The 25306-nt window shown below is 41.0% G+C and overlaps 1 protein-coding gene across 3 annotated transcripts in view; it reads right to left on the bottom strand.

Annotated features, from left to right (window-relative positions):
- The window catches only part of LOC126267429 (ADP/ATP translocase 3-like), a 60542-nt gene that overhangs the window by 1154 nt on the left and 34082 nt on the right, over window positions 1-25306 (bottom strand). The window contains exon 4 of one of the 3 annotated variants that reach the window (XM_049972682.1): window positions 15244-15562. The exons of 1 other annotated variant lie outside the window; for it this stretch is intronic. In XM_049972682.1, the coding sequence (XP_049828639.1) occupies window positions 15290-15562 (273 nt within the window). In that variant the 3' untranslated portion in view covers window positions 15244-15289. Of the gene's footprint in view, window positions 1-14764; window positions 15563-25306 lie in introns of those variants that run through there. One more of the 3 variants, XM_049972681.1, reaches the window with a different exon arrangement.

Genomic DNA, 25306 nt, shown 5'->3' with positions numbered 1-25306 from the left:
GCGAAGTCACCAGCTAGTGGTTCTGTGGTTAGCGTTGCAAACTATCGATCACGGGGCTAAGGATTCGTTACCAGACGGGTCGGGGATATTCTCCACTCGGGACTCTGTGGCGTGTGTGTATATTGTTCTCACCATCATTTTCTCATCATCGACTCACATATCGCCGAAGTGCTATCAAATAAAAGAACATTGCTCAGGGCGACCGATCACTCCAGAAGCGAACTCTCGGCGAAGAATGCGTCACGCACATTTCATTTTCATTTTTTGTTCGCGAAGATAACAACACTTTCACATTATGTGAAGCCTGCAGCTCTACATTTCTCCAGATGAGCAGATACTTACTAAGTTCGGAATCAGGCTCCATTTTATTGTCAAGAATTGATTCCATTTTTTCATAATTTCTGTAGAATAGCACTTTCTCAGAACCAAGTGAGTGATTTGTGAGAAGTCCAAGATTCTCAGCGACAAGTGATGATTTATGAAAAGTCCGAGGTTGCAACAAACACTAACCACTAAGTCTAACTACTAACACTCATTGCTCGAAGAGTAATATCCATGTCAATCTTCCCAGGCGTCCATCCTATACTACTTCTGTGAGTATGAATAGCTCTGTGCCTCTGACAGGTTAAGGTGTAATCTAATTCCGTTTGCGAGCACTGGGAGCATCAAGTGTTACAGTTTTCGTTGTAAGTGTAGGTGTGAAGCTGTGGCTATAATATCTGTTCAAGGTACTCTCCATTTTAGACATATGTCGTTGTGAGACAAATAGTTAGTCTTCCCTATGGTGACACTCTTGCTACGAAGCTTGCGCCCAACACGTCCGCTCCCCTGGTGGCCCGTCTGTAGACAGCCAAGCCCTGCTCAGTTGGCGATCTTCTTATGTCTTGCTGAGGATTCATACCAAGCCCAAGACTCTTACATTCCTCTGTTCCAGAATCAACAGGTCTGACAATATTGAAGTCTTACCGCAGAGTCATCTCACAGTCCATTTCAAGGCAGTTTTCTGCCACAGCTGATTTCCTTTGCTGTAATTGCTTTGTATACCTTTCATGTTCTCTTCGTTGACTGCAAATTGTCCTAGTTGTATGTATAGGATATGTCACGTCCCCTTCGAACCGAATGCGGTAAATTTCATTTTTTCACAACCCCAATTACCCTTGATATTGCGCTTATGGTGAATGGTCTCTGTAGGTCGGTATGGCATACATTTGATCCCATGCTTCTTCAGTGCCTATTGGTCTTGGTGGAAGGAAGAAAGATTATAGTTTAACGTCCCATCAACAATGAGGTCATTAGAGTCAGGGAATAAGCTCATATGTCGGAAGAATGAGGAATAAAGTGGGCCGTACCGTTTGCGAGAGAATCACTCCAGCATTTGCCCGAGCGATTACGGAAACTATGGTAAACAGACATCTAGACAGCAGGATGAAGATTTTAAATGTAATTCTCCTGGACGCGAGTTTAGCATGTTGGAGGACACTGTGCGTGTCTATCACACGTAAGTAACAACTATGAGTTCCTATGCTCTGGCATGCTGTTGCTCTCCAGATATCACATTCGATCGACTGGTTGGAGTATGGATTGTCTCTGATCACATACTCTAATAGATGCGACATTTCAACAGTCACGCTATGGTTGTCTGTGAGGGTGTGAGTCCTAAGAACCAAAAAATACTTAATACACAACACCTGTGCCCTGTTTAATGATAACTTGTACCATGAACGCAACTGTCGGTGCGTGTAGCTTTCAGCAGGTGCAGTTTGTGAGAGAACCATTTGATTTCTGTTCCAGTTCCACGGTGAAATTAATGTTGTGATGCTACAAACTGAGGTGTTCCAGACACCCCATACGTCTCTCCATTTCATGCGAATAGTTCAAAAATCTTTCATTCACATTTTGAAACTGAAAATAGATTTCCATGCATCATTAGTGGTGGGACTGAAAAATTTTAAATACGTAAACCTGTCAACTCTTTCGACCACTAGAGAAAACAGTTTCCGTTCATAATAAGACTTTTTAAAAGCTCCTTACAATACGAAGTGGGACTAGTATACGTTCCTGGTACTCATCCCCAGTGATCTTGTGGCCGATACTTGAATGGCTTCAGTTTTCTGACTTCTTTACGACAATGTAAACGCTAATGACATAAATAGCTCATCATAATTTCAAAAGAATAATAATATCCACCGCTATTACTAAAAACTACCTCATTGATCAGGACTTAAGATGTTAGTGGCTCAGAAAGATACGTACATCTTTTTTTTACAGAGAGCACCAGAGTCATAAATTTCTTGAATGTAGCGACATTTGTCCTCAGAGACTTTAATATTTAACAAATAGTTTTCTTATTTAAACAACGAGTTTCAGCCATTATCGGCGCTTACCCAGAACAAGGTGGCATAGACATCAAAATGGCAGCGAATTCACACGACGTTCCTATGTCTGAAACTGTCTACGGACTGTACTAGAAATGTTACTGTCGTGATGGTTTACAGACAGTCGGTTAGTCAGATCGCCATATTCATATCAGTAAACATTTTGTCACGAATTGTTGCGGCCGTAAGTCCGAACACTGGTTTGATGCAGCTCTCAACGCCCCTGTGTGCGCCTCTTCATCTCTTCATAACAATTGCGGCCTTCATCCTCTTGAACTTGCTTACTGAAATCAAGACTTGGTCTCCCTCTGCAACTTTTATCCCCTATACAACCATCCATTACCAAACTGACGAATTCTTGATGCCTGAGAATGTGTCCCACCAACCGCTCGTTTCTTTTAGTCAAGTTGTGCCATCAGTTTCTTTTCTCCCCAATTCGAGTCGATGCGTCTTCATTATTCTACCTACAGATCTAATCTTCAGAATTCTTCCGTAGTACCACATTTCAAAAGGCTCCATTCTCTTTTTGTGTGTGCTGTTTGTAGTCCAAGATTTATTTCCATACAAAGCTACATTCCAGGTAAATATTTGAAAATGACTATGTAGATCGAAAATATTTGTGTAACCAAGTGGGTAAATGTAGCCTTCGTACTGGAAGGTATTCAAAAGCAGCCACAAAAAACTGATTACTCAGCTAATAACATAAACAGACCTAATAGATAGCAAAGTAGTTTAATAAGGACATATCATTTTCAAAATTGCAAAGTAGTAGCAAGCTACGTAAAGAAGACAAATATGTTTACTTTTATTGTTAAATTTGAACATGTTTCACTAACAATATGAGTAGCGAAAAAGCCTAATATGCACATTTTTATTTCATTACAAGAGCTATTCTATTCTTTAATGTGTAAATGGTCAACATCAAGCCATACAGACTAACAAATAATATACACGCAGCCCTGTAAACTGACAATTTCCACCTCATTTGGACAGATTTTGTGCACGTCATCCATGTAATATGGAATTACACTACTGGCCATTAAAATTGCTACACCACGAAGATGACGTGCTACAGACGCGAAATTTAACAGACAGGAAGAAGATGCTGTGATATGCAAGTGATTAGCTTTTCAGAGCATTCACGCAAGGTTGGCGCTGGTGGCGACACCTACAACATGCTTACATGAGGAAAGTTTCCAACCGATTTCTCATACACAAACAGCAGTTGACCGGCGTTGCCTGGTGAAACGTTGTTGTGATGCCTTGCGTAAGGAGGAGAAATGCGTACCATCACGTTTCTGACTTGATAAAGGTCGGATTGTAGCTTATCGCGATTGCGGTTTATAGTATCGCGACATGGCAGCTCGCGTTGGTCGAGATCCAGTGACTGTTAGCAGAATATGGAAGCGGTGGGTTCAGGAGGGTAATACGGAACGCCGTGCTGGATCCCAACGGCCTCGTATCACTAGCAGTCGAGATGACAGGCATCTTATCCGCATGGCTGTAACGGATCGTGCAGCCACGTTTCGATGGCCAGCACATTCTCCAGGTCTCTCACCAACTGAAAACGTCTGGTCAATGGTGACCGAGTAACTGGCTCGTCACAATACGCCAGTCACTACTCTTGATGAACTGTGGTATCGTGTTGAAGCTGCATGGGCAGCTGCACCTGCACACGCCATCCAAGCTCTGTTTGACTCAATGTCCAGGCGTATAACGGCCTTTATTACGGCCAGAGGAGGTTGTTCTCGGTATGATTTCTCAGGATCTATGTACCCAAATTGCCTGAAAATGTAATCACATGTTAGTTCTAGTATAATGTATTTGTCCAATGAATACCCGTTTATCATCTGCATTTCTTCTTGGTGTAGCGATTTTAATGGTCAGTAGTGTAACTAACATATTACATGATTAATACATTTTTGATTTGGTTCCATGGAATGGAGAAAATGAAAGAATTTCTGAGTTAATGTTCAGCACGGAACAAGAGCAGAGAACCCAGCTACAGACATTCTGATCAAACAGAAAACTAATGTGTCTCTCGGATATACTAACGAAATCCTGCAAACCAACGTCTGCGTGCATCATTCATATTACCAAGGGCAAAGGGGTGGTGCCTTAACGTCTTTGGTTCATAATAAGACTAACAGAGTGACTTTGGATTTACTATATTAACAGTACGTCATAATTGGGGACTGTGGATACTCCATTCAGAATACTGTACATGCAGTCTAGAGGGACAACGCACAACAACAGAACATCCAGAAGCAAGAGAATCCAGTATCATATTTCTTGCAAACGTGACACGCTTTATATAAGACAGACAGCCGGGACGGTTGAGATCCGACGTACAGAATACCAAAGGTACGCGAAACTAATGCGGCATTGCAAATCAGCTGTACCAAAACACTGTTTTCCTCTGCAACATGAAATGGAGTAACGTAGTCGAATGCTGCTCTCAGACCTGTCGATTCTGGGAGATCGTGATAAAGGAGGTCAAAAATATCGGATTGGCAGAAAACCTCAACTCAGCAAAGACCGCAAAGAAAACATCACTTCCCTTATGGAATGGTCGATATATGGGAAAACTGCGGGAGACTGCTAGTGGACCAGGGACGGAACGCACAGATAGACGAGCCTGATTATAACATCCTAACGTCTCAATAGCATCAATTGCAGTGTTGGTAGTGACGAGATACATGAATGAAATACTACGGTGCATGACACACACGGTTGCATATCCGCAAATTTAATTTGCTAAAACACCATTAAAACCTAAGGAGATGCAACGCAATGCCAGTTTAGTTGCACATTGTGAGCTTTGTCAACATCCATACTTGTCGCCAGAGACAAAGCACCCTTGTCCCAGGCAGATGATTATGTGTGGGCTCTGCGATTGTTCTGTAATTTTGTTACAGTGAGTCTTAAATGATTTAGGTCGGCAGTATTGTAAAGCTATTCTTTGGCTGGTTTGTACATGAATGTGACTTGTACTCGTTTTCAGTTACTCCAAATAATTTTCTTTACATTTCACTCGCTGCGAATTTGTGGTTAGAAGTGTAGCTCATTCCCTTATAGAATCCGTATTGAACATCACAGTGGTGTATGAAGCAGCAGGTCCGTGTTGAGTACTGGTGAATTTAAACGTTCGCCACTGTCATTTACACTGATATTTACACCAACCATCTTCGCAACTATAAGGCAGATGAATGGTGACAGCATTCCTTGATTTTTCTAGGGATATGAAATTTTGAAAACAAAATTTAGTATTCTGCCTTTCTTTCGTTCTTCAATTATGTCTTATCAGCTATTCAAGTAGCTCATCATTTCTTGGTTAACATGCCTACCTGCCGTTTTATCATTTGCTTCGAACGTACTAAGCCGCATCCGCTGTTTCTTAAGACGTTTCCCGATGTGACGTTATGGATTTCTCTTCTTTGTTGGTAATGAAGCACCTGTTGTACGAGACACCCAACAGACACACCCAGGCGCTGATAAACCGCATCGTAAAAGCTGCAGGGAGTGTTCATGAGACTCTTGGTCATTTTCAAAGCGCTACTAAATTAGACAGTCTGAGCACCGACGTTTATATATCAGTCTGTCTTCGACGGAATAGAACAAGCTGTTTGATAGCCGACACTTTACAGAGTCGCGAGTCTTTCCAGCCAGTTACCAGGAAGATATGGAACAGAGTCTCCAATTTGGGATAACTGGGAGATGATTACCAATTACGGCATTTGCCAGACAACGAAAGAAAACTTCCCAAAAACGTTCTTCGCAACCGGGGCATTGAAACTATTTTAAATTTATTTTTATATGTGGGACATGTGCAACAGTTCGGCAACATGTTCATGATAAACACATCCGCCAGAGTTGCAAAATATTTTTATTGACCGAAGTCTTGCACGACATAAGTTACTATACACTATCACTGTTTTGGGTCTTAGCCCCCTCGTAAGGTGTACCTAAAACCTCTACAGATAAAAGGCGATGTCCCGACTGACTGGCTCTCTGACTCATCAGCGCCCAGCCCAAATCACTACGGATGGAATCTTGAAATTTGTAGCGGATGTTGATCTTATACGGTAGGCTTTGTTTGAGAACGGTTATTTCGATATTCATTCCGTAAGAGGGTGAAATAGGGGATGGAAGGCTTTGTGAAAATATGGCACTGTTGAGGCAATTTCGAAGCTAGAACTACGAAAATTGGTATTTGTTTTCGTGATCAAAAAGAAAAAAAAAATATTTCGCCATTTCTGAAAATTCATCCACTGAGGGGTTAAATAGGAGTTGAAAGAATGAGATTTTCACTCTGCAGCTGAGTGTGCGCTGATATGAAACTTCCTTGCAGATTAAAACTGTGTGCCGGACCGAGACTCGAACTCGGGACCGAGTTCGAGTCTCGGTCCGGCACACAGTTTTAATCTGCCAGGAAGTTTCAGGAGATGAAAGATTTTTTGAAAATAAATCATTAGTAAAGAGCAATTAAAGTATTTTTAAAGTTGTATATATGAAAATTGATATTTGGCTCTCCAGTTACAAATAAAAAACCTGTGTTTCGATGTTCTGTAAATTCAAACCCTAATAGGATCAAACAGGGGATGAATTGCTTTATGAAAATATTTCATTACGAAAGAATTTTTTAAGCTAAATCTATGAAAATTTTAATTTTGTTCGCCTGGTTTTGGAAATTCAACCCCTGTGAGGATGACATAGAGGTTGAAAAGTTTCATGAAATTATTTCATTATGAAATCATTTTCAAAGCTAAATTTATGGAAATGTGTATTTTGCTTCTCAGTTGGAAATAAAAAACTGTTTTTGGAAATTCAACCCCTAAAGCGTCAGATTGGGGATGAAAATTTTTAAGAACTTATTTCGTTATATTAAAAAATTATTGAAGCTAAATCTAAAAAATTGTTATTTCGCTTCTCGCTTAAATATAAAGAAATATGTGTTAGGGGATGAAGGTTTCTATGGAAATATCACCACAATAACACTAAAGGTGTGATTAACAAAAGCCGTGGACACCAAATACCAGAATCGCTTTTTAGTTAGAAGCACATTTGGAAAGGCCTTGCTTCTGTGGTCTTATATGGCGTGAAAAGTTCAGAAGATGTTGCAATACATAAACAATTCGATTACAGAAATTCGTAAACAATTCGATTACATAAAAACAAAAACAACAGAAACTGGTGAATACCACACAGTCTACGTGAGCGAAGCAGCGGGTGCTTAGGTATGTAAAAGGCAGTTACCCGACTAACTGACTCACTCACTGACTCATCATCGCCCAGCCCAAACCACTAACAATAGAAACTTGAAATTTGCAAAGGGTGTTCATTTTATACTGCAGGCGTCGTTTAAGAAGAAATTGTTCGATATTCGGCTCCTACGGGGTTGAAATAGGGGATGAAGGGTTTTTATAAAAATGTCGCTATTAAGGCAATTTCGAACGTAGACTTGGGAAAATCGGTATTTGGTTTGACGGTCAGAAATAAAGAAATACATGTTTCCCCTGTAGGAGCGAAATAGTGGTTGTAAGTTTTTTTTTAAATTATTAAACAACTATTAAGCCCAAATCGCTAAGGATAGACAATTGAACTTCGGAGAAGGTGTCGATCTTATACTGTAGGTATAAAAAGTTATCCAGTGTTTTTGGAAAATCCATCTACTACGGAAGTGAATTAGAGGACAAAAAAAATTATGAAATTACTTCATTATGAAAGCATTTTCAAAGCTAAATCAGTGAAAATGTGTTCTTTGATTCTCTGTTAGAAATTAGAAAAATACTTGTTTCACTGTTTTCGGAAATTCAGCCTCAGTGCGGTAAAATATGGGATGGAAATCCGTTTAAGAAAGATTGCTCGAAATTCCACACCGAAGAGGCAAAATAGGGCATGACAGGATATTTGAAAACATGCCGCTGTTAAGACAATGTTGAGGCTAGGACTACGAAAATTTGTTTCTCAGTCGAAAACGAAAAAGTACGTGTTTGGGCGTGTTTAGAAATTCAATCACTATGGGGGTAAAGTAGTGGGTGAAAGTTTTTTTTGAAAATAAGTCGTCATTAAAGAACTACTGAAACATTTTAATGCTACATCTTTGAAAACTGGTATTTGACTTTTCTGTTACAAATTAAAAAAATACGTTATTCAGTGTTTTTGGAAAATTAATCCACTACGGAAGTGAAGTAGAGAATAAAGAGTTTTACGAAATTATTTCATTATAAAGGCATTTTCAAAGCTAAATCTATGAAAATTTGTATTTCGATACTCTGTTCTTTTACTGTTTTTGGAAATTCAAGTCCCTGTGGGGTAAAACAGGGGATGAATGTTTTAAAGAAAACATTTCGTTGTGTTAAAAAAATGGGAGGTTAAATCTACGAAAGTTGGAATTTCGCTTCGCGATTAGATACAAAGAAATATGTTATGGGATGAAAGGTTCAGAGTAACGTTGTCACAAGAACGCAAAAGCCATGGTTAACAAAAACATTCGGCTCCAGCTACAACAATCATGTTTTCGTCAGGAATACGTAGCGAAAGACCGTGCTTCTGTGACCTTAATTAGCGTAAAAAGTTTAGAAGCTGTTGAAATTTGTGAACAACATAAAAATTCGATTAAAGAAAAAAAAATCTGTTCAGACCATACAGCCCAAGTGACCAAAGCAGCGGGTGTAAAGCTAGTCTGAAGTAAAACAGCATTTGTAACCTGCTACATTAAACATCATCATCATCATCATTTAAGACTGATTATGCCTTTCAGCGTTCAGTCTGAAGCATAGTCCCCTTTATAAAATTCCTCCATGATCCCCTATTCAGTGCTAACATTGGTGCCTCTTCTGATTTTAAACCTATTGCTTCAAAATCAATCTTAACCGAATCCAGGTACCTTCTCCTTGGTCTGCCCCAACTCCTCCTACCCTCTACTGCTGAACCCACGAGTCTCTTGGGTAACCTTGCTTCTCCCATGCGTGTAACATGACCCTACCATCTAAGCCTGTTCGCCCTGACTGCTACATCTATAGAGCTCATTCCAAGTTTTTCTTTGATTTCCTCATTGTGGACACAGTCCTGCCATTGTTCCCATCTACTAGTACCTGCAATCATCCTAGCTACTTTCATATCCGTAATCTCAACCTTTTTGATTAGGTAACCTGAATCCACCCAGATTTCGCTCCCATACAACAAAGTTGGTCGAAAGATTGAACGGTGCACAGATAACTTAGTCTTGGTACTGACTTCCTTCTTGCAGAAGAGAGTATGTCGTAGCTGAGCGCTCACTGCATTAGCTTTTCTACAACTCGCTTCAAGTTCTTTCACTATGTTGCCATCCTGTGAGAATATGCATCCCAAGTACTTGAAACTGTCCGCCTGTTCTAACTTTGTTCCTCCTATTTGGCACTCAATCCGTTTATATTTCTTTCCCACTGACATTACTTTCGTTTTGGAGATGCTAATCTTCATACCATAGTCCTTACATTTCTGATCTAGCTCCGAAATATTACTTTGCAAACTTTCAATCGAATCTGCCATCACAACTAAGTCATCCGCATATGCAAGACTGCTTATTTTGTGTTCACATATCTTGATCTCACCCAGCCAGTCTATTGTTTCCAACATATGATCCATAAATAATATGAACAACAGTGGAGACAGTCTTACCCCTGAAACTACTCTGAACCATGAACTCAATTTACCGTCAACTCTAACTGCTGCCTGACTATCCATGTAAAGACCGTTAATTACTTGCAAAAGTTTGCCTCCTATTCCATAATATCGTAGAACAGACAATAACTTCCTCCTAGGAACCCGGTCATATGCCTTTTATAGATCTATAAAGCATAGATACAGTTCCCTGTTCCACTCATAACACTACTCCATTACTTGCCGTAAGCTAAAGACCTGGTCCTGACAACCTCTAAGAGGCCTAAACCCACACTGATTTTCATCCAATTGGTCCTCAACTAATACTCGCACTTTCCTTTCAACAATACCTCAGAAGATTTTACCCACAACGCTGATTAAAGAGATACCTCTGTAGTTGTTACAATCTTTTCTGTTTCCATGTTTACAGATTGGTATGATTACTGCTTTTGTCTAGTCTGATGGAACCTGTCCCGACTCCCAGGCCATTTCAGTTATCCTGTGTAGCCATTTAAGACCTGACGTTCGACTGTATTTGATGAGTTCCGACTTAATTTCATCCACCCCAGCTGCTTTATTGCACTGCAATCTATTGACCATTTTCTCCACTTCCTCAAATGTGATCCTATTTCCATCATCATTCCTATCCCATTCTACGTCGAAATCTGAAAAATTGCTGATCGTATTTTAACCTACATTGAGCAACTCTTCAAAATATTCCCTCCATCTGCCCAAGGCATCCACAGGATTCACCAGCAGTTTTCCTGACCTGTCCAAAATACTTGTCATTCCCTTCTTACATCCCTTTCGAAGACTGCTAATTACACTTCAGAATGGTTTTCCAGAAGTTTGACCCATAGTCTCCAACCTGTTTCCAAAGTCTTCCCAAGATTTCTTCTTTAATGCTGCAATTATGTGTTTGGCTTTGTTTCTTTCTTCAGCATAACTTTCTCTGTCTACTGAGTTCTAGTATTTAGCCATTTTTGATACGCCTTCTTTTTCCTTTTACAGGCTGCCTTGACTGTGTCATTCCACCAAGCTGTTTGCTTCATCCTACTTTTACACACTACTGTTCCAAGACAATCTTTAGCCACTTCTACTACTGTGTCCCTGTACCTTGTCCATTCCTTTTCCAATGACTGTAATTGACTACATTCAACTAACTGGTACCTTTCTGAGATCGCTGTTATGGACGTGTGCCTGATTTCCTTATCCTGAAGTTTCTCCACTCTTATCCTCCTACATATGGACCTGACCTCTTGCACTTTCGGCCTCACCATCCCAATTTCACTGCAGATTAAATGATGATCAGTGTCATCAAAGAATCCCCTGAATACACGTGTGTCCCTCACAGCCTTCCTGAATTCCTGATCTGTTATTATATAGTCAATGACAGATCTGGTTCCCCTGCCTTCCCAAGTATACTGATGAATGTTCTTATGTTTAAAAAAGGAGTTTGTGATTACTAAGCCCATACTGGCACAGAAATCCAAGAGTTGTTTCCCGTTCCTGTTGGCCTCCATATCCTCTCCAAATTTACCCACAACCTTTTCATACCCTTCTGTTCGATTTCCAATCCTGGCATTAAAATCACCCATGAGCGGAACACTGTCCTTGTCCTTTACTCTAACGACTACATCACTGAGTGCCTCATAAAAACTATCCATCTTATCTTGATCTGTCCCTTCACAATGCAAATATACTGACACAATCCTAATTTTCTTGCTAGACACTGTCAAATCTATCCACATGAGTCGTTCGTTTACGTACCTTACTGCAACTACGCTGGGTTCCATTTCTTTCCTGATGTAAAGCCCTGCACCCCATTGTGCTATTCCTGCTTTGACTCCTGACAGGTAGACCTTGTATTCTCCCACTTCCTCTTCTTTCTCACCCCCTACCCGAATGTCACTAACAGCTAAAACGCCCAGCTCCATCTTATTTGCAGCCTCTGCCAGCTCTACCTTCTTCCCAGAGTAGCCCCCATTGATATTAATAGCTCCCCATCTCCTTACCATTTGTTTGCCAAGTCGACTCTTACGAGTCCCTGGTTTGTCAGTTAGAGGTGGGACTCCGTCACCTCCAAAGGTCCGAGGCATTTTGCTCTGATTGTTGCCAGCATCATATTTAAAGCATCGGGGAAGCAGGTTGCTAGCTTTACTTGCTCGAAGTCCCATTGAGTTTTACCCCGAACGGTTGAGGGACTAACCGGTGGATTTGGTAGTCTTTGCCGTATGAGCACAAAGGTGACCACGACTCAGAATACGTCCGAGATGCCCAGCCTTATTCCAAAGTAACTGGTATCCCGACTGTCAGGACCACTTACTTAGCCACTCATACGTTGCCTGTGGTTCATGAACTAGGACATGACTACAGGAACCCACACCATGAACCACTCCATTAAACAATTAATAAATTTTAGAGAATTAAAAAGTAACATTTAGAAATTGAAAAATCAGATGAAATGATTAAAAAGTAGCCTACCTAGCAGCAGTAGGAGGTCATGCCCGCGCCCAAACAACTACACTAGGGTCTAAAATTAAAGCAACAAACGGAATTTTTTCAAGTTTACGTTTATTTTGGCACCAAACAGTATAAACAGGTAATAGTAAAGTAGAAAAATGTAAAGAATACAGAATGTAAACAACTGCAACACGCATAGAGGTAGACAATTACGTTCTCCGTTTTTCCAACTTAATGGATTTGCACCGCATTCCGACAACTGGTTTAATGTACTCAGATAGGGTGTGACCACCTCTGGCAGCAGTAGAGTCCTGACAACGACAGGGCATGTTGTAAATGAAGTCATCAAGCTCTTGTTGAGGCAACAACGCCAGCTTTTCCTGCAGAGCTGCTAGCAAGTCTTGGAGAAGTTGGTGGGTGCTCATGTGACGCAACGCGCCTCCCTAGTGCATGCCAGACATACTCTACGGAATTCAAATCGGAAGAGCGAGCAGGCCACGCCGCCGTACTTTCCAAGCAAACATCATCCACATGTGCTCAATGAGGTCCAGCATTAACATCCATCAGTACTAAAGTCTGGGCCCACCGCTCCTCGCAACAACCGTACATAGGGTCCCAAGATCTCGTCACGACACCTGACGGCAGTTAAACATTGCCGATTCACCCATACAGTTTCATGAAGAGGTGTTCGAATTGTCAACATAGCACCTGCACACACCATTACGGATCCTCCAATCTACAATGTTTCGGTCCTGCAATCGTGTTCCACGTTCCATACAGATGTGAATCGGTCGATAATCACTCTCCAGACCAACACCACTCCGCCGAAGCCTTCTGTACACATTTTGCCTCGATACATGTTCAGTGGATGCTGCGAGGTCAGATGCTAGTTGCCGTGCAGCACTAAGGTGATACCATCGTGCCCTTACAGCCAAATAACTGTCCTCTCTTCTGAAGTCACACGTGGTAGCCTGTCCTGGTCTTCGGGATACAGTTGTGGCCTCTATAAGCCGTCGCCATATCCGAGAAGCAACAGAATGATTCACATCAAGCCATCGGGCCAATTCAGTTTGTGACTGTCCCATTTCCATTCTTCCTATGGCCCTCCACCGCAGAGAGCCTGGTAAGGGCCTTCTCTGTGCCGTACTGCACCATCTGCGACTGTGTACACGGCGATTGTGGATGTGGGACTACCGACAAACACTACCCCGTTTGAGAGGTGCTCTGACGCTACCGTTGGCATGGTTGTCCGTTCACCGGAATGCCATCTTCTGAGCAGAACATAATCGTACGGACATCTGTAGACAGTTTGTATGATTATATCGTGAATTAATCACAGAATGGGGAAACATAGATCTGTTGCTTTAATTTTGGACACCAGTATAGTAGGCAAACATCTGCCGTAGGTAGGCCCTCATATAATATCCCTAACTGTAGCTGCATAAAACCCCACCTTTCAGTCGCAGAATTGGCACCGGGAAAGCATGCAGCCTACAAAAACAAAGTCACTGTACGACATTAGACATTAGCCCAATGTTAAAGTAAGTTACAATCCTGCGCTGCAGAAATCGCAAATCAGTTTACACCGTGATATGGTCAACCACAAGGAAACGCCTACATTCGAGGCCAGTACTTACCGAACGCTAATACAGGGCACCCGGGTGACCCGTGGGGCTACGGAGAGACGACTGAGCAGTAACGCTGCGGACCGTATTCGTGTTAAACACCGTGATTTTATTTGACTTTTAATTTATAAACGTTAATCTTTAATTCTTTAAAATTTCTAATTGTTTTATGGAGTAGGTTACAACTGTTGTTTTGCTTCAGATACACCTGATGATGGGGTTAACACCCTGAAACCGTGGTGGTGTATAGCGACATCTGTCACGCAAAACTTCGGTCAATAAAAGTATTTTACAACTGTGGCGGATTTGTTCACCACGAACATATTTTTAATTTATTTCTGGAACAATTTTATCGATTATCCCAGACAAAAATATAAAAATCGGTGTGTGTGTGTGTGTGTGTGTGTGTGTGTGTGTGTGTGTGTGAGTGTTTACACCGCTCCGACGTAGAACATCATTTACCAACCGTGTAGCTTCGTCAACGGATATCTGCAAGTGTTTAATCACAAAAGTGTATCTCTCTCCTCGTATTTCAATGTTGGATGATTGTAAACTAATTTTACAACCTGCCTAGTTGTGGACTTTGTGTAGACACTACCTAATATGATTGAAAATGGTCGAGAAGTTTTCTGTCATTTTAATACTGAGATTTCTGTTTACATTGGTTGTTGTATATGAAATTATTTCATTAGTGTTGTGATATTTGATTCCTTTCACACTGAAAGGACAATTGAAAAACTAAATCTTTGCAATTGTTATTATGTCCCAGTGGGTTCTGAACTTCCTTAGCACTCAAGTATTAGAAGAACGATTTAGCAAAGGTACGAAGGTAGCAACCACTTGGAAAGTTTCCGGCTTTATTAGTTCAGAAATTAAAAGTTGATACCCTGTATACTGTACACATTCGGTGTTCTAGCCCCGAAAAAACTACAACATGATGGGTGAAAGACATATGCGTTCAGCGTCGGTCCTGGCACTTGTTTACACATGAAGCAATAAGGTAAACTATGCACAACTAGAAATAAACATAAACTTGTATAAAAAGAAGATGAATGGATGAATTTCTGTTCTCATAACTCAGTCGCTCAAACCCAAGTGTTGATGCTACTGGGTCGTTCGCCGTAGCTCTGATATACCGGGATACCGGGACTGTGCTCGTGGTCTCTTCATTTTGTCGTGGCGTCAAGAGGGCACGCGTCTGCTAAGGTTTCCGTAAGAACGTTTCTTGAATTCATCATACAGTACAATGGTTATGGCACCCCCAATGCCCCGTAGGACGTTGGGAAGTGCGCCTCTGAAGAAAGCGCGGGCTCCCTCCAATCTGTAGACCTTAGCCCAACATTGGAGAGCGTTCTTGTACATGACGTCGCTGCTCTTCCGTCCAGATTGCATCATCATCCGACGGCGTACCGTGTCGAAAGGGTGCGACATTGCGGTAGCAATCGACATTACTCCCTGTAACGAATGGATTCCATTTAGCTTGAAGCAGTTACTGAGGTTAATTTACCACTCTTATACAGAATATGTAAGTACAATACATCTACATCCACATCTAATTTCTCCATATCACTGCAAAATGAATAGCAGAGGGTAATTTGCGATATGCTATGTAGTAAGGATTCCATCAGAGTCATTCATGGACGAAGCGTGAGAGGTGTGACTGCTTATTTTCCATTGTGTCGACTGTGATTGGTCTAATTATGTACTCATGGTCATCATGTATTCGATTTGCAGATGGATAGCAACAGCCGCCATTCATCCCTGAAAAATAGTTCTAGGAATTTTAAACCAGATTTCCGCTCTGTTTAGAGTTTTGATATTTTGCAGTCTTTCTGTTATACTCTTGTGCCAACCTGTGATCATTCGTGTTGCCCTTCTTTGTATACGTTCGATATTCTGTTATTCCAACATCACGTGGACTTCTCACACTTCAGATATGTTCCAGACAGGCTGTCCTATTTTTCTTTTATGAACTTCCACGATTTACAACAAATACTCTTCCGTTGAGTCCTGCCAAGAAGTAGTTGTGACTCGTCCTTTGTATAGCAGAAGCTCACTAATTATTTTTTTTTTTCGATTTACGACACGAGGTGTTCGATAAGTAACGCAACACACTTTTTTCTGAAAGCTGATTGGTGTTATTCAGGATTCCATTACACCTTATTATTCACACTATTTTGGCTACAAAACCCTACTTTTCAAAATAACCTCTGTTCAACGCGACTGTCGTACGCCACCATGCATGGCAGCATGGGCCACTGTACTGGTCGATTTGGAGCCAACATCTTGCTGCGTTAATAATAACCTCCCCATCATTCACGTACTACTTCCCACGGAGTGCATCTTTCATTGGGCCAAACTGATGGAAGCCGGCTGTAGTGTAGATGAGGACGAATAGTCCAGTGAAGTTTAGTGAGCTCCTCTTGGGTGCGCAAACTGGTGTGAGGCCTTGCGGTTTCATGGTAAAGAGGAAGATCGTTTGCTCTTTTTTTTGTGGAGACGAACATGATGAAGTCGTTTTTTTCAATTTTCTGATGGTGGCACAATACACTTCCGAATTGATTGTTGCACCATGAGGGAGGACATCAAACAGAACAACCCCTTCAGATTGGTTCAAATGGCTCTGAGCACTACGGGACTTAACATCTATGGTCATCAGTCCCCTAGAACTTAGAACTACTTAAACCTAACTAACCTAAGGACAACAGACAACACCCAGCCATCACGAGGCAGAGAAAATCCATGACCCCGCCGGGAATCGAACCCGGGAACCCGGGCGCGGGAAGCGAGAACGGTACCACACGACCGCGAGATACGGGCAACCCCTTCAGATTCCCAGAAGACCGTCAGCATGACTTTATCGGCTGAGGGTACAGCTTTTAACTTTTGTGGGTATTAGGGAGATTAGGGGTGGTGTGGCGCCACTCCACGCATTGCCGTTTTATTCCCGATTCGAAGCGATGAACCACTGTTCGGCAAAAAATTGTCACTCCCAGCCTCGTAAAGCGCAAGCAATTCCGAACAGACAGTCCTTCTTTGCTCTTTATGGGCTTATGTTAGGCAGCGAGGAACCCACTTCTGAGTGCCCATACTACTGGACGAGTTCGTCAGCACTACCATCAGAACCATGGACCTTGCCGTTGGTGGGGAGGCTTGCGTGCCTCAGCGATACAGATGGCCGTACCGTAGGTGCAACCACAACGGAGGGGTATCTGTTGAGAGGCCAGACAAACGTGTGGTTCCTGAAGAGGGGCAGCAGCATTTTCAGTAGTTGCAGGGGCAACAGTCTGGATGATTGACTGATCTGGCCTTGCAACATTAACCAAAACGGCGTTGCTGTGCTGGTACTGCGAACGGCTGAAAGCAAGGGGAAACTACAGCCGTAATTTTTCCCGAGGACATGCAGCTTTACTGTATGATTAAATGATGATGGCATCCTCTTGGGTAAAATATTCCGGAGGTAAAATAGTCCCCCATTCGGATCTCCGGGCGGGGACTACTCAGGAGGATGTCGTTGTCAGGAGAAAGAAAACTGGAGTTCTACGGATCGGAGCGTGGAATGTCAGATCCCTTAATCGGGCAGGTAGGTAAGAAAATTTAAAAAGGGAAATGGATAGGTTAAAGTTAGATATAGTGGGAATTAGTGAAGTTCGGTGGCAGGAGGAACAAGACTTCTGGTCAGGTGATTACAGGGTTATAAACACAAAATCAAATAGGGGTAATGCAGGAGTAGGTTTAATAATGAATAGGAAAATAGGAATGCGGGTAAGCTACTACAAACAGCATAGTGAACGCATTATTGTGGCCAAGATAGATACGAAGCCCACACCTACTACAGTAGTACAAGTTTATATGCCAACTAGCTCTGCAGATGACGAAGAAATTGAAGAAATGTACGATGAAATAAAAGAAATTATTCAGATAGTGAAGGGAGACGAAAATTTAATAGTAATGGGTGACTGGAATTCGAGTGTAGGAAAAGGGAGAGAAGGAAACATAGTAGGTGAATATGGATTGGGGCTAAGAAATGAAAGAGGAAGCCGCCTAGTAGAATTTTGTACAGAGCACAACTTAGTCATAGGTAACACTTGGTTTAAGAATCATGAAAGAAGGTTGTATACGTGGAAGAACCCTGGAGATACTAAAAGGTATCAGATAGATTATATAATGGTAAGACAGAGATTTAGGAACCAGGTTTTAAGTTGTAAGACATTTCCAGTGGCAGATGTGGACTCTGACCACAATCTATTGTTTATGACCTGTAGATTAAAACTGAAGAAACTGCAAAAATGTGGGAAATTAAGGAGATGGGACCTGGATAAACTGAAAGAACCAGAGGTTGTACAGAGTTTCAGGGAGAGCATAAGGGAAAAATTGACAGGAATAGGGGAAAGAAATACAGTAGAAGAAGAATGGGTAGCTCTGAGGGATGAAGTAGTGAAGGCAGCAGAGGATAAAGTAGGTAAAAAGACGAGGGCTGCTAGAAATCCTTGGGTAACAGAAGAAATATTGAATTTAATTGATGAAAGGAGAAAATATAAAAATGCAGTAAATGAAGCAGGCAAAAAGGAATACAAACGTCTCAAAAATGAGATCTACAGGAGGTGCAAAATGGCTAAACAGGGATGGCTAGAGGACAAATGTAAGGATGTAGAGGCTTATCTCACCAGGGGTAAGATAGATACTGCCTACAGGAAAATTAGAGAGACCTTTGGAGAGAAGAGAACCACGTGTATGAATATCAAGAGCTCAGATGGCAACCCAATTCTAAGCAAAGAAGGGAAGGCAGAAAGGTGGAAGGAGTATATAGAAGGTTTATACAAGGGTGATGTACTTGAGGACAATATTATGGAAATGGAAGAGGATGTAGATGAAGACGAAATGGGTGATACGATGCTGCGTGAAGAGTTTGACAGAGCACTGAAAGACCTGAGTCGAAACAAGGCCCCCGGAGTAGACAACATTCCATTAGAACTACTGACGGCCTTGGGAGAGCCAGTCATGACAAAACTCTACCAGCTGGTGAGCAAGATGTATGAGACAGGCGAAATACCCTCAGACTTCAAGAAGAATATAATAATTCCAATCCCAAAGAAAGCAGGTGCTGACAGATGTGAAAATTACCGAACTATCAGTTTAATGAGTCACAGCTGCAAAATACTAACGCGAATTCTTTACAGACGAATGGAAAAACTGGTTTATGCGGATCTCGGGGAGGATCAGTTTGGATTCCGTAGAAATGTTGGAACACGTGAGGCAATACTGACCCTACGATTTATCTTAGAAGAAAGATTAAGAAAAGGCAAACCTACGTTTCTAGCATTTGTAGACTTAGAGAAAGCTTTTGACAATGTTGACTGGAATACTCTTTTTCAAATTCTAAAGGTGGCAGGGGTAAAATACAGGGAGCGAAAGGCTATTTACAATTTGTACAGAAACCAGATGGCAGTCATAAGAGTCGAGGGGCATGAAAGGGAAGCAGTGGTTGGGAAAGGAGTGAGACAGGGTTGTAGCCTCTCCCCGATGTTATTCAATCTGTATATTGAGCAAGCAGTAAAGGAAACAAAAGAAAAATTTGGAATAGGTATTAAAATTCATGGAGACGAAGTAAAAACTTTGAGGTTCGCCGATGACATTGTAATTCTGTCAGAGACGGCAAAGGACTTGGAAGAGCAGTTGAACGGAATGGACAGTGTCTTGAAAGGAGGATATAAGATGAACATCAACAAAAGCAAAACGAGGATAATGGAATGTAGTCCAATTAAATCGGGTGATGCTGAGGGAATTAGATTAGGAAATGAGACACTTAAAGTAGTAAAGGAGTTTTGCTATTTAGGAAGTAAAATAACTGATGATGGTCGAAGTAGAGAGGATATAAAATGTAGACTGGCAATGGCAAGGAAAGCGTTTCTGAAGAAGAGAAATTTGTTAACATCGAATATAGATTTAAGTGTCAGGAAGTCATTTCTGAAAATATTTGTTTGGAGTGTAGCCATGTATGGAAGTGAAACATGGACGATAACTAGTTTGGACAAGAAGAGAATAGAAGCTTTCGAAGTGTGGTGCTACAGAAGAATACTGAAGATAAGGTGGATAGATCACGAAACTAATGAGGAGGTATTGATTAGGATTGGGGAGAAGAGAAGTTTGTGGCACAACTTGACTAGAAGAAGGGATCGGTTGGTAGGACATGTTTTGAGGCATCAAGGGATCACAAATTTAGCATTGGAGGGCAGTGTGGAGGGTAAAAATCGTAGAGGGAGACCGAGAGATGAGTACACTAAGCAGATTCAGAAGGATGTAGGTTGCAGTAGGTACTGGGAGATGAAGAAGCTTGCACAGGATAGAGTAGCATGGAGAGCTGCATCAAACCAGTCTCAGGACTGAAGACCACAACAACAACAACACCATCAGAGACTTACAGCACAGCAGTGAAGTGTTTGATAGTGATCCGTAGATAACCGAGTGTCTGATTCTGATCGGTCAATAACCTCGAAAGAGTATGTCCACACGGTCCAACATTGAAGGACTCATAGTTGTGTGCGGCCGGCCAGCACGCGGGTGATCGGACAGATTTACGTGACTTCGTTGCAATGATGACAGACGTATCGCACAACGGTTCAACGTACTTTTGTTCACTGCCAGATCTCCGTAGACATTGTGCAAGAGCCGATGAATAAATGCGTTGCTCTGGTTTTCCGCCAAATGACAGTTCTTTGTTTGGATCGCATCTTTGTTGCAGATGCCAATTTGAAGGCTATGTAGGGTATCGCCACCTACAAGAAAGTCATTAAACTATAGGGACTGAAGTAGGAATATTGCGCCATGACACTAACGGAGAAAAAAATGTGTTACGTTACTCATCGAACGTCCCTCGTACATTCTTCTTTTCCTTTTTTTTTCGTTTTGTGAAGTACAGAGCCTTACATTTCTCTACATTACGAGAGAGTTGTCAGTTTTACACTGTTCTGATATTTGGTCAACATGTAACTGGACATTTCTACAAATTCTGTTAGATAACGTTTAGCCATAAACGGGTTCAACAGAGAAAGGTCTGAGGTTGCGACCAATAATATACACTAAATACATGGCGTGTAACGCCGACAGTAATAATACTACTAAAATTTCCAGCGGTGCACCTTACATTAGTTTTGTGTCATTGAGTGGTCCTCTCTTCAGTATAAGTTGCTGTATTTGTGACGTTTAAGTCAACCAATATGAAGCAATGAAGAAGATTAAAAGCCAGTAGTAAACAACAAAGGGAAGGCAGGAAGATGCAACCCCCAATACCTTCTAAAACAAAGCTCGAAATTTTCATATTCTCTCGCTCGCTATGCACAGTTTATTAATACTGCAGAAAAAATTAACAAGACCTTTTTGTAGGAAATTTAATGTAGTTAAATTTTGTTATGGGGTACGTATTTTCTGGACGCCAGGGTTTTCGAGTTATTAAAAAAAAACTCGTTTGTAGGTCACTTTTGTACGTTTTTATTGAATAATTGAAAAACTATGGCCCCTAGCGAAAACATATCCTACTACAAAATTTAACTGCACTAACTTTCCTACTAAAAGGCCCTGTTCATTTTTTCTGTAGAACTAGTAGTTTGCACATAGCAACCAAGAGAATATGAAAATCTCACACGTGGTTTTTGAAATTATTACGGATTGCGTGAAGCCCATAGGTAGGCACCTGAATCATTCTGTATAGAACGGCTATATAATGGAAGACAGCATTATGCAATGGGAAGAGGAAGCACAAGAAGATGAAATGGGAGGTATGACATCGCAAAAAGTATTTGATAGAGTACCGAAAGACCTAAGTCGAAACAAGGTCCCTGGATTAGATAATATTCCCTCGAAATTACTGAGATCCTTGAGAAAGCCAGTCATGACAAAACTACTCCATCTCGTATTCAAGATGTGTGAGACAGACGAAATACCCTCAGACGTAAAAAGGATGTAATAATTCTAGTTCCAAGGAAAGGACGTGCTCACAGATGTTAATATTAATAAACCATCGGTTAAATACGCCGTGGACGTAAAATATTGACACGAATAACTCACAGCACAAAGTGAAGACAGAGAGAAGCCGACGTCAGGGAAAGCAGGTTGGATTCGGGAGATTTGCAGGAACATGCTTTGTAATACTGACCCTACGATTTATCTTAAAATACAGGTTGAAGAAAAGCAATCCTGTATTTATAGTATTTATAGAGCATTGTTGACTGAAACACATTCTCTGTAATTCTAAAGGTGTAAGGGATGAAATAAGACAGCGAAAGGTTATTTACTATTTTTACTGAAACTAGATTATAATTCGAAGATATTAAAGGGAAGCAGTAGTTAAGAAGGGAGTCAAGACAGGGTTGTAGCCTATCCCTGTTGTCAGGTGTCACACATTCTATACATCAAGCAAACTGTGAAAGAAGCTAAGGAACAATTGGAAAGAGAGATTTAAAATTCGAGGAGAAGAAATTAAACTTCTGTGTTTTGTCAGTACCACCATAATTCTTTATGAGACAGCAAATAACTTGAAAGATTATTTAAATTGAATGGATAGTGTCTTGAAAAGTGATTGTAAGCTATGAGATGAACGCCAACGAAATTAAAACAAGGGTAATGGAATAACATCGCAATCTGTCGGGCGATGCTGTAGAATTAGATTAGCAAATGGGATCCTAAAAGAAGTAAATGTGCTGACGGTTCCCCAGTTTAAACCGTCTCACACACACACACACACACAGAGAGAACAGCGCTGTTGTGTAGGTGTTAACAACTGAACTAAATTTGCAAGCAGATTTATAACACGTTCAGTTATGGATGTGAAGAACTGATTTATGAAGAAAATGTGGCAGGGAAACTGAGTACTTCGCATTCATCTTCGTTCGTCTAGAGGAGAATGGTGAAATAGGTTTTCCATTGGTTTGGTGCCATGATTTCGTCAGACGTGCGTTGGAAGTCCTCTGTTGACTGTGGTATGGGGAGTTTTGCTGTTTACGATTGCAGGTAGATAGCACTCTTAAGTCACACACAGAATATGCAATTGCGTAAGAGACAAACGTAGGTTATACCACATAACTGATACAGCCTGAGAGAGGAACGGGAACAAAATGGTTAAATTTGCGATAAATGACCTGCCACAAACATCTCCCTCTCTCTAGATTGCATCATTAGTCAAACATTAAATCATACCTTTTTATAACCTGTCTCAACCAAGTACCCCATCTGCTTCCTATCATCCTTTACCGCAGATTCATGTAAATTTGGAGGCAGTTATAAAACTGAAGACTCGATTTATGTCTAAGATGTAGCAGGGAAATGGAGTGCTTCGCATCCATCTTTGTTCGTATAAAGGAGGATGGTGAAATAGGTTTTCCATTGCTTTGGTGAACGTGATTCATCAGACATGCATTGGTATGGGGAGGTTTGCTGCTAACGATTGCATGTAGATAGAACTCTATATTGCACACAGAACACACAATTGTATACCAGTCGAAAGCAGGTCATACCGCACAACTGATACAGTCCAAGAGAACAACGGGAAGAAAATGGTTAAATTTGTGATAAATGACCTACCACAACATCTCCCTCTCTCTAGAATGCGTCATCAGTCTACCATTAAAGTATACCTAGTTACAACCCCTCTCAACCAATTACTCTATCTACCTTCTATCATCCATTAACGCATGTAAATTTAGAGGCAGATGGTTCTCTTTATTAGGAATGCATCTAACGCAGCAGTCAGTTATTATCTCGTACACATACAGCAGAATGATGTTAAAAACCACGCAGCAACTGTTCTGTAAGGTTGTGATTGGTAGAGAGTACAGAGAGGCACATTGTAAATTTTGTTTCTTAGAGTTTAAAATACTTAAACAGTCTTACACAGGATCAAACATACGATTCGTTCGGTAGGTGTATACTGTAGTCCCCAAGCTGGTAATACAGTGCTCTTTAGCTAAGGAGTATGTAAAGATTGTCATAGTCATATGTCCGGACACTTAATTAAAATTTATTAGGTAGTGCTGATAACTTTAGGGTCACACCTGGGTTTGTGTTCCAACATATATAAATTTACTAGCTGCTGTACCCGACTTCGCTCAGGGAGCTGATATGAGACTGTGTGGTAGTTGGAATAAAAGGACAAACTTTAAAGTATAAGAGTTAAAAAAAATTCTGGAAACATATTCTATTTGCAATAATTGTTTACAAACAACATTTTTCATTTTGTTATCCGGTGTAGACTATATAAGTACAGGTTTTTAGAATTTCCTACGTGAGAGCAAGCTAGGTATAGTCGACTATTAGAGAAACAGGGAGTCTTTGATGCTGATGCCGCAATATTTTAAAGTTTGCCCTTGCAATTCGTTAATTGTAAAACTGTAGGCTAATTTTATTGGAAATTGCAGTCTTTTGAATTGGTATGGCAATTCAGTGGAGATCATTGGTAGTCTGGAGATAAATAGTGTGTGTCCTTCGTACTTTCCAGTCATAAGTTCGGCTTCGATGAAGTTATTTGATAGCTGTTTGACGATCATGTGTTCCATTACATAGTTTTCGTGAGTTGAGATTTCTGAGTAGAATGATCGGAGACCCAATTTTGAGTCGAAGGCAGTGAAATGCAATTCCTGGAACTTGCAAAGAGTGAAGAAATTCTGTAGGGAAGTTTATACCATCGTGTCGAACGATTTATATATTCTCACTTCACCGCGAATTTTCTTTTGGATATTAAAGTTTATATCGTCGACAATATAATTTTTAGTTCCAAAAATTGACCTTGCAAATAGCCAATCCGAATTGGTATTATTGTGAACAATGTTTGGATAAATTTGATCGATGACTTCCGTTTTCAGTAGTGGTTATGTTGCAGAAATTACTGTTGAGTTTAATGGGGCCGGTCATTTGGTCAGTAGGATATGTGCCTTCACCTATTTGCACATGTTGTTATGCAAAATGTGCTGTTGTTTCGTCTTTCGATAGTTCAACTCTTATACGTTTTGTTTTTCTCAGTATTTGTATGTGTGGCCAGAGATATGATTTTTATAAGCATGCATTGATCTCGTCTGCTGGTGTTGACGTGGGGATAACTGGAAGTGTTTGTCGAAAATCCCTTGAGATTATGAATACCGCTCCTCCCATTACTTCAGAGTTTCCTCGCAAGTCTTGTAATATTCTGTCCAAGGCTTTGAATGATTTTTT

Source organism: Schistocerca gregaria, chromosome 4, assembly GCF_023897955.1.
Source record: "Schistocerca gregaria isolate iqSchGreg1 chromosome 4, iqSchGreg1.2, whole genome shotgun sequence".
Classification (NCBI taxonomy): domain Eukaryota; kingdom Metazoa; phylum Arthropoda; class Insecta; order Orthoptera; family Acrididae; genus Schistocerca; species Schistocerca gregaria.
Note: the sequence above shows the minus strand (reverse complement) of the source record. Positions and strands in the feature narration are given on the sequence as shown.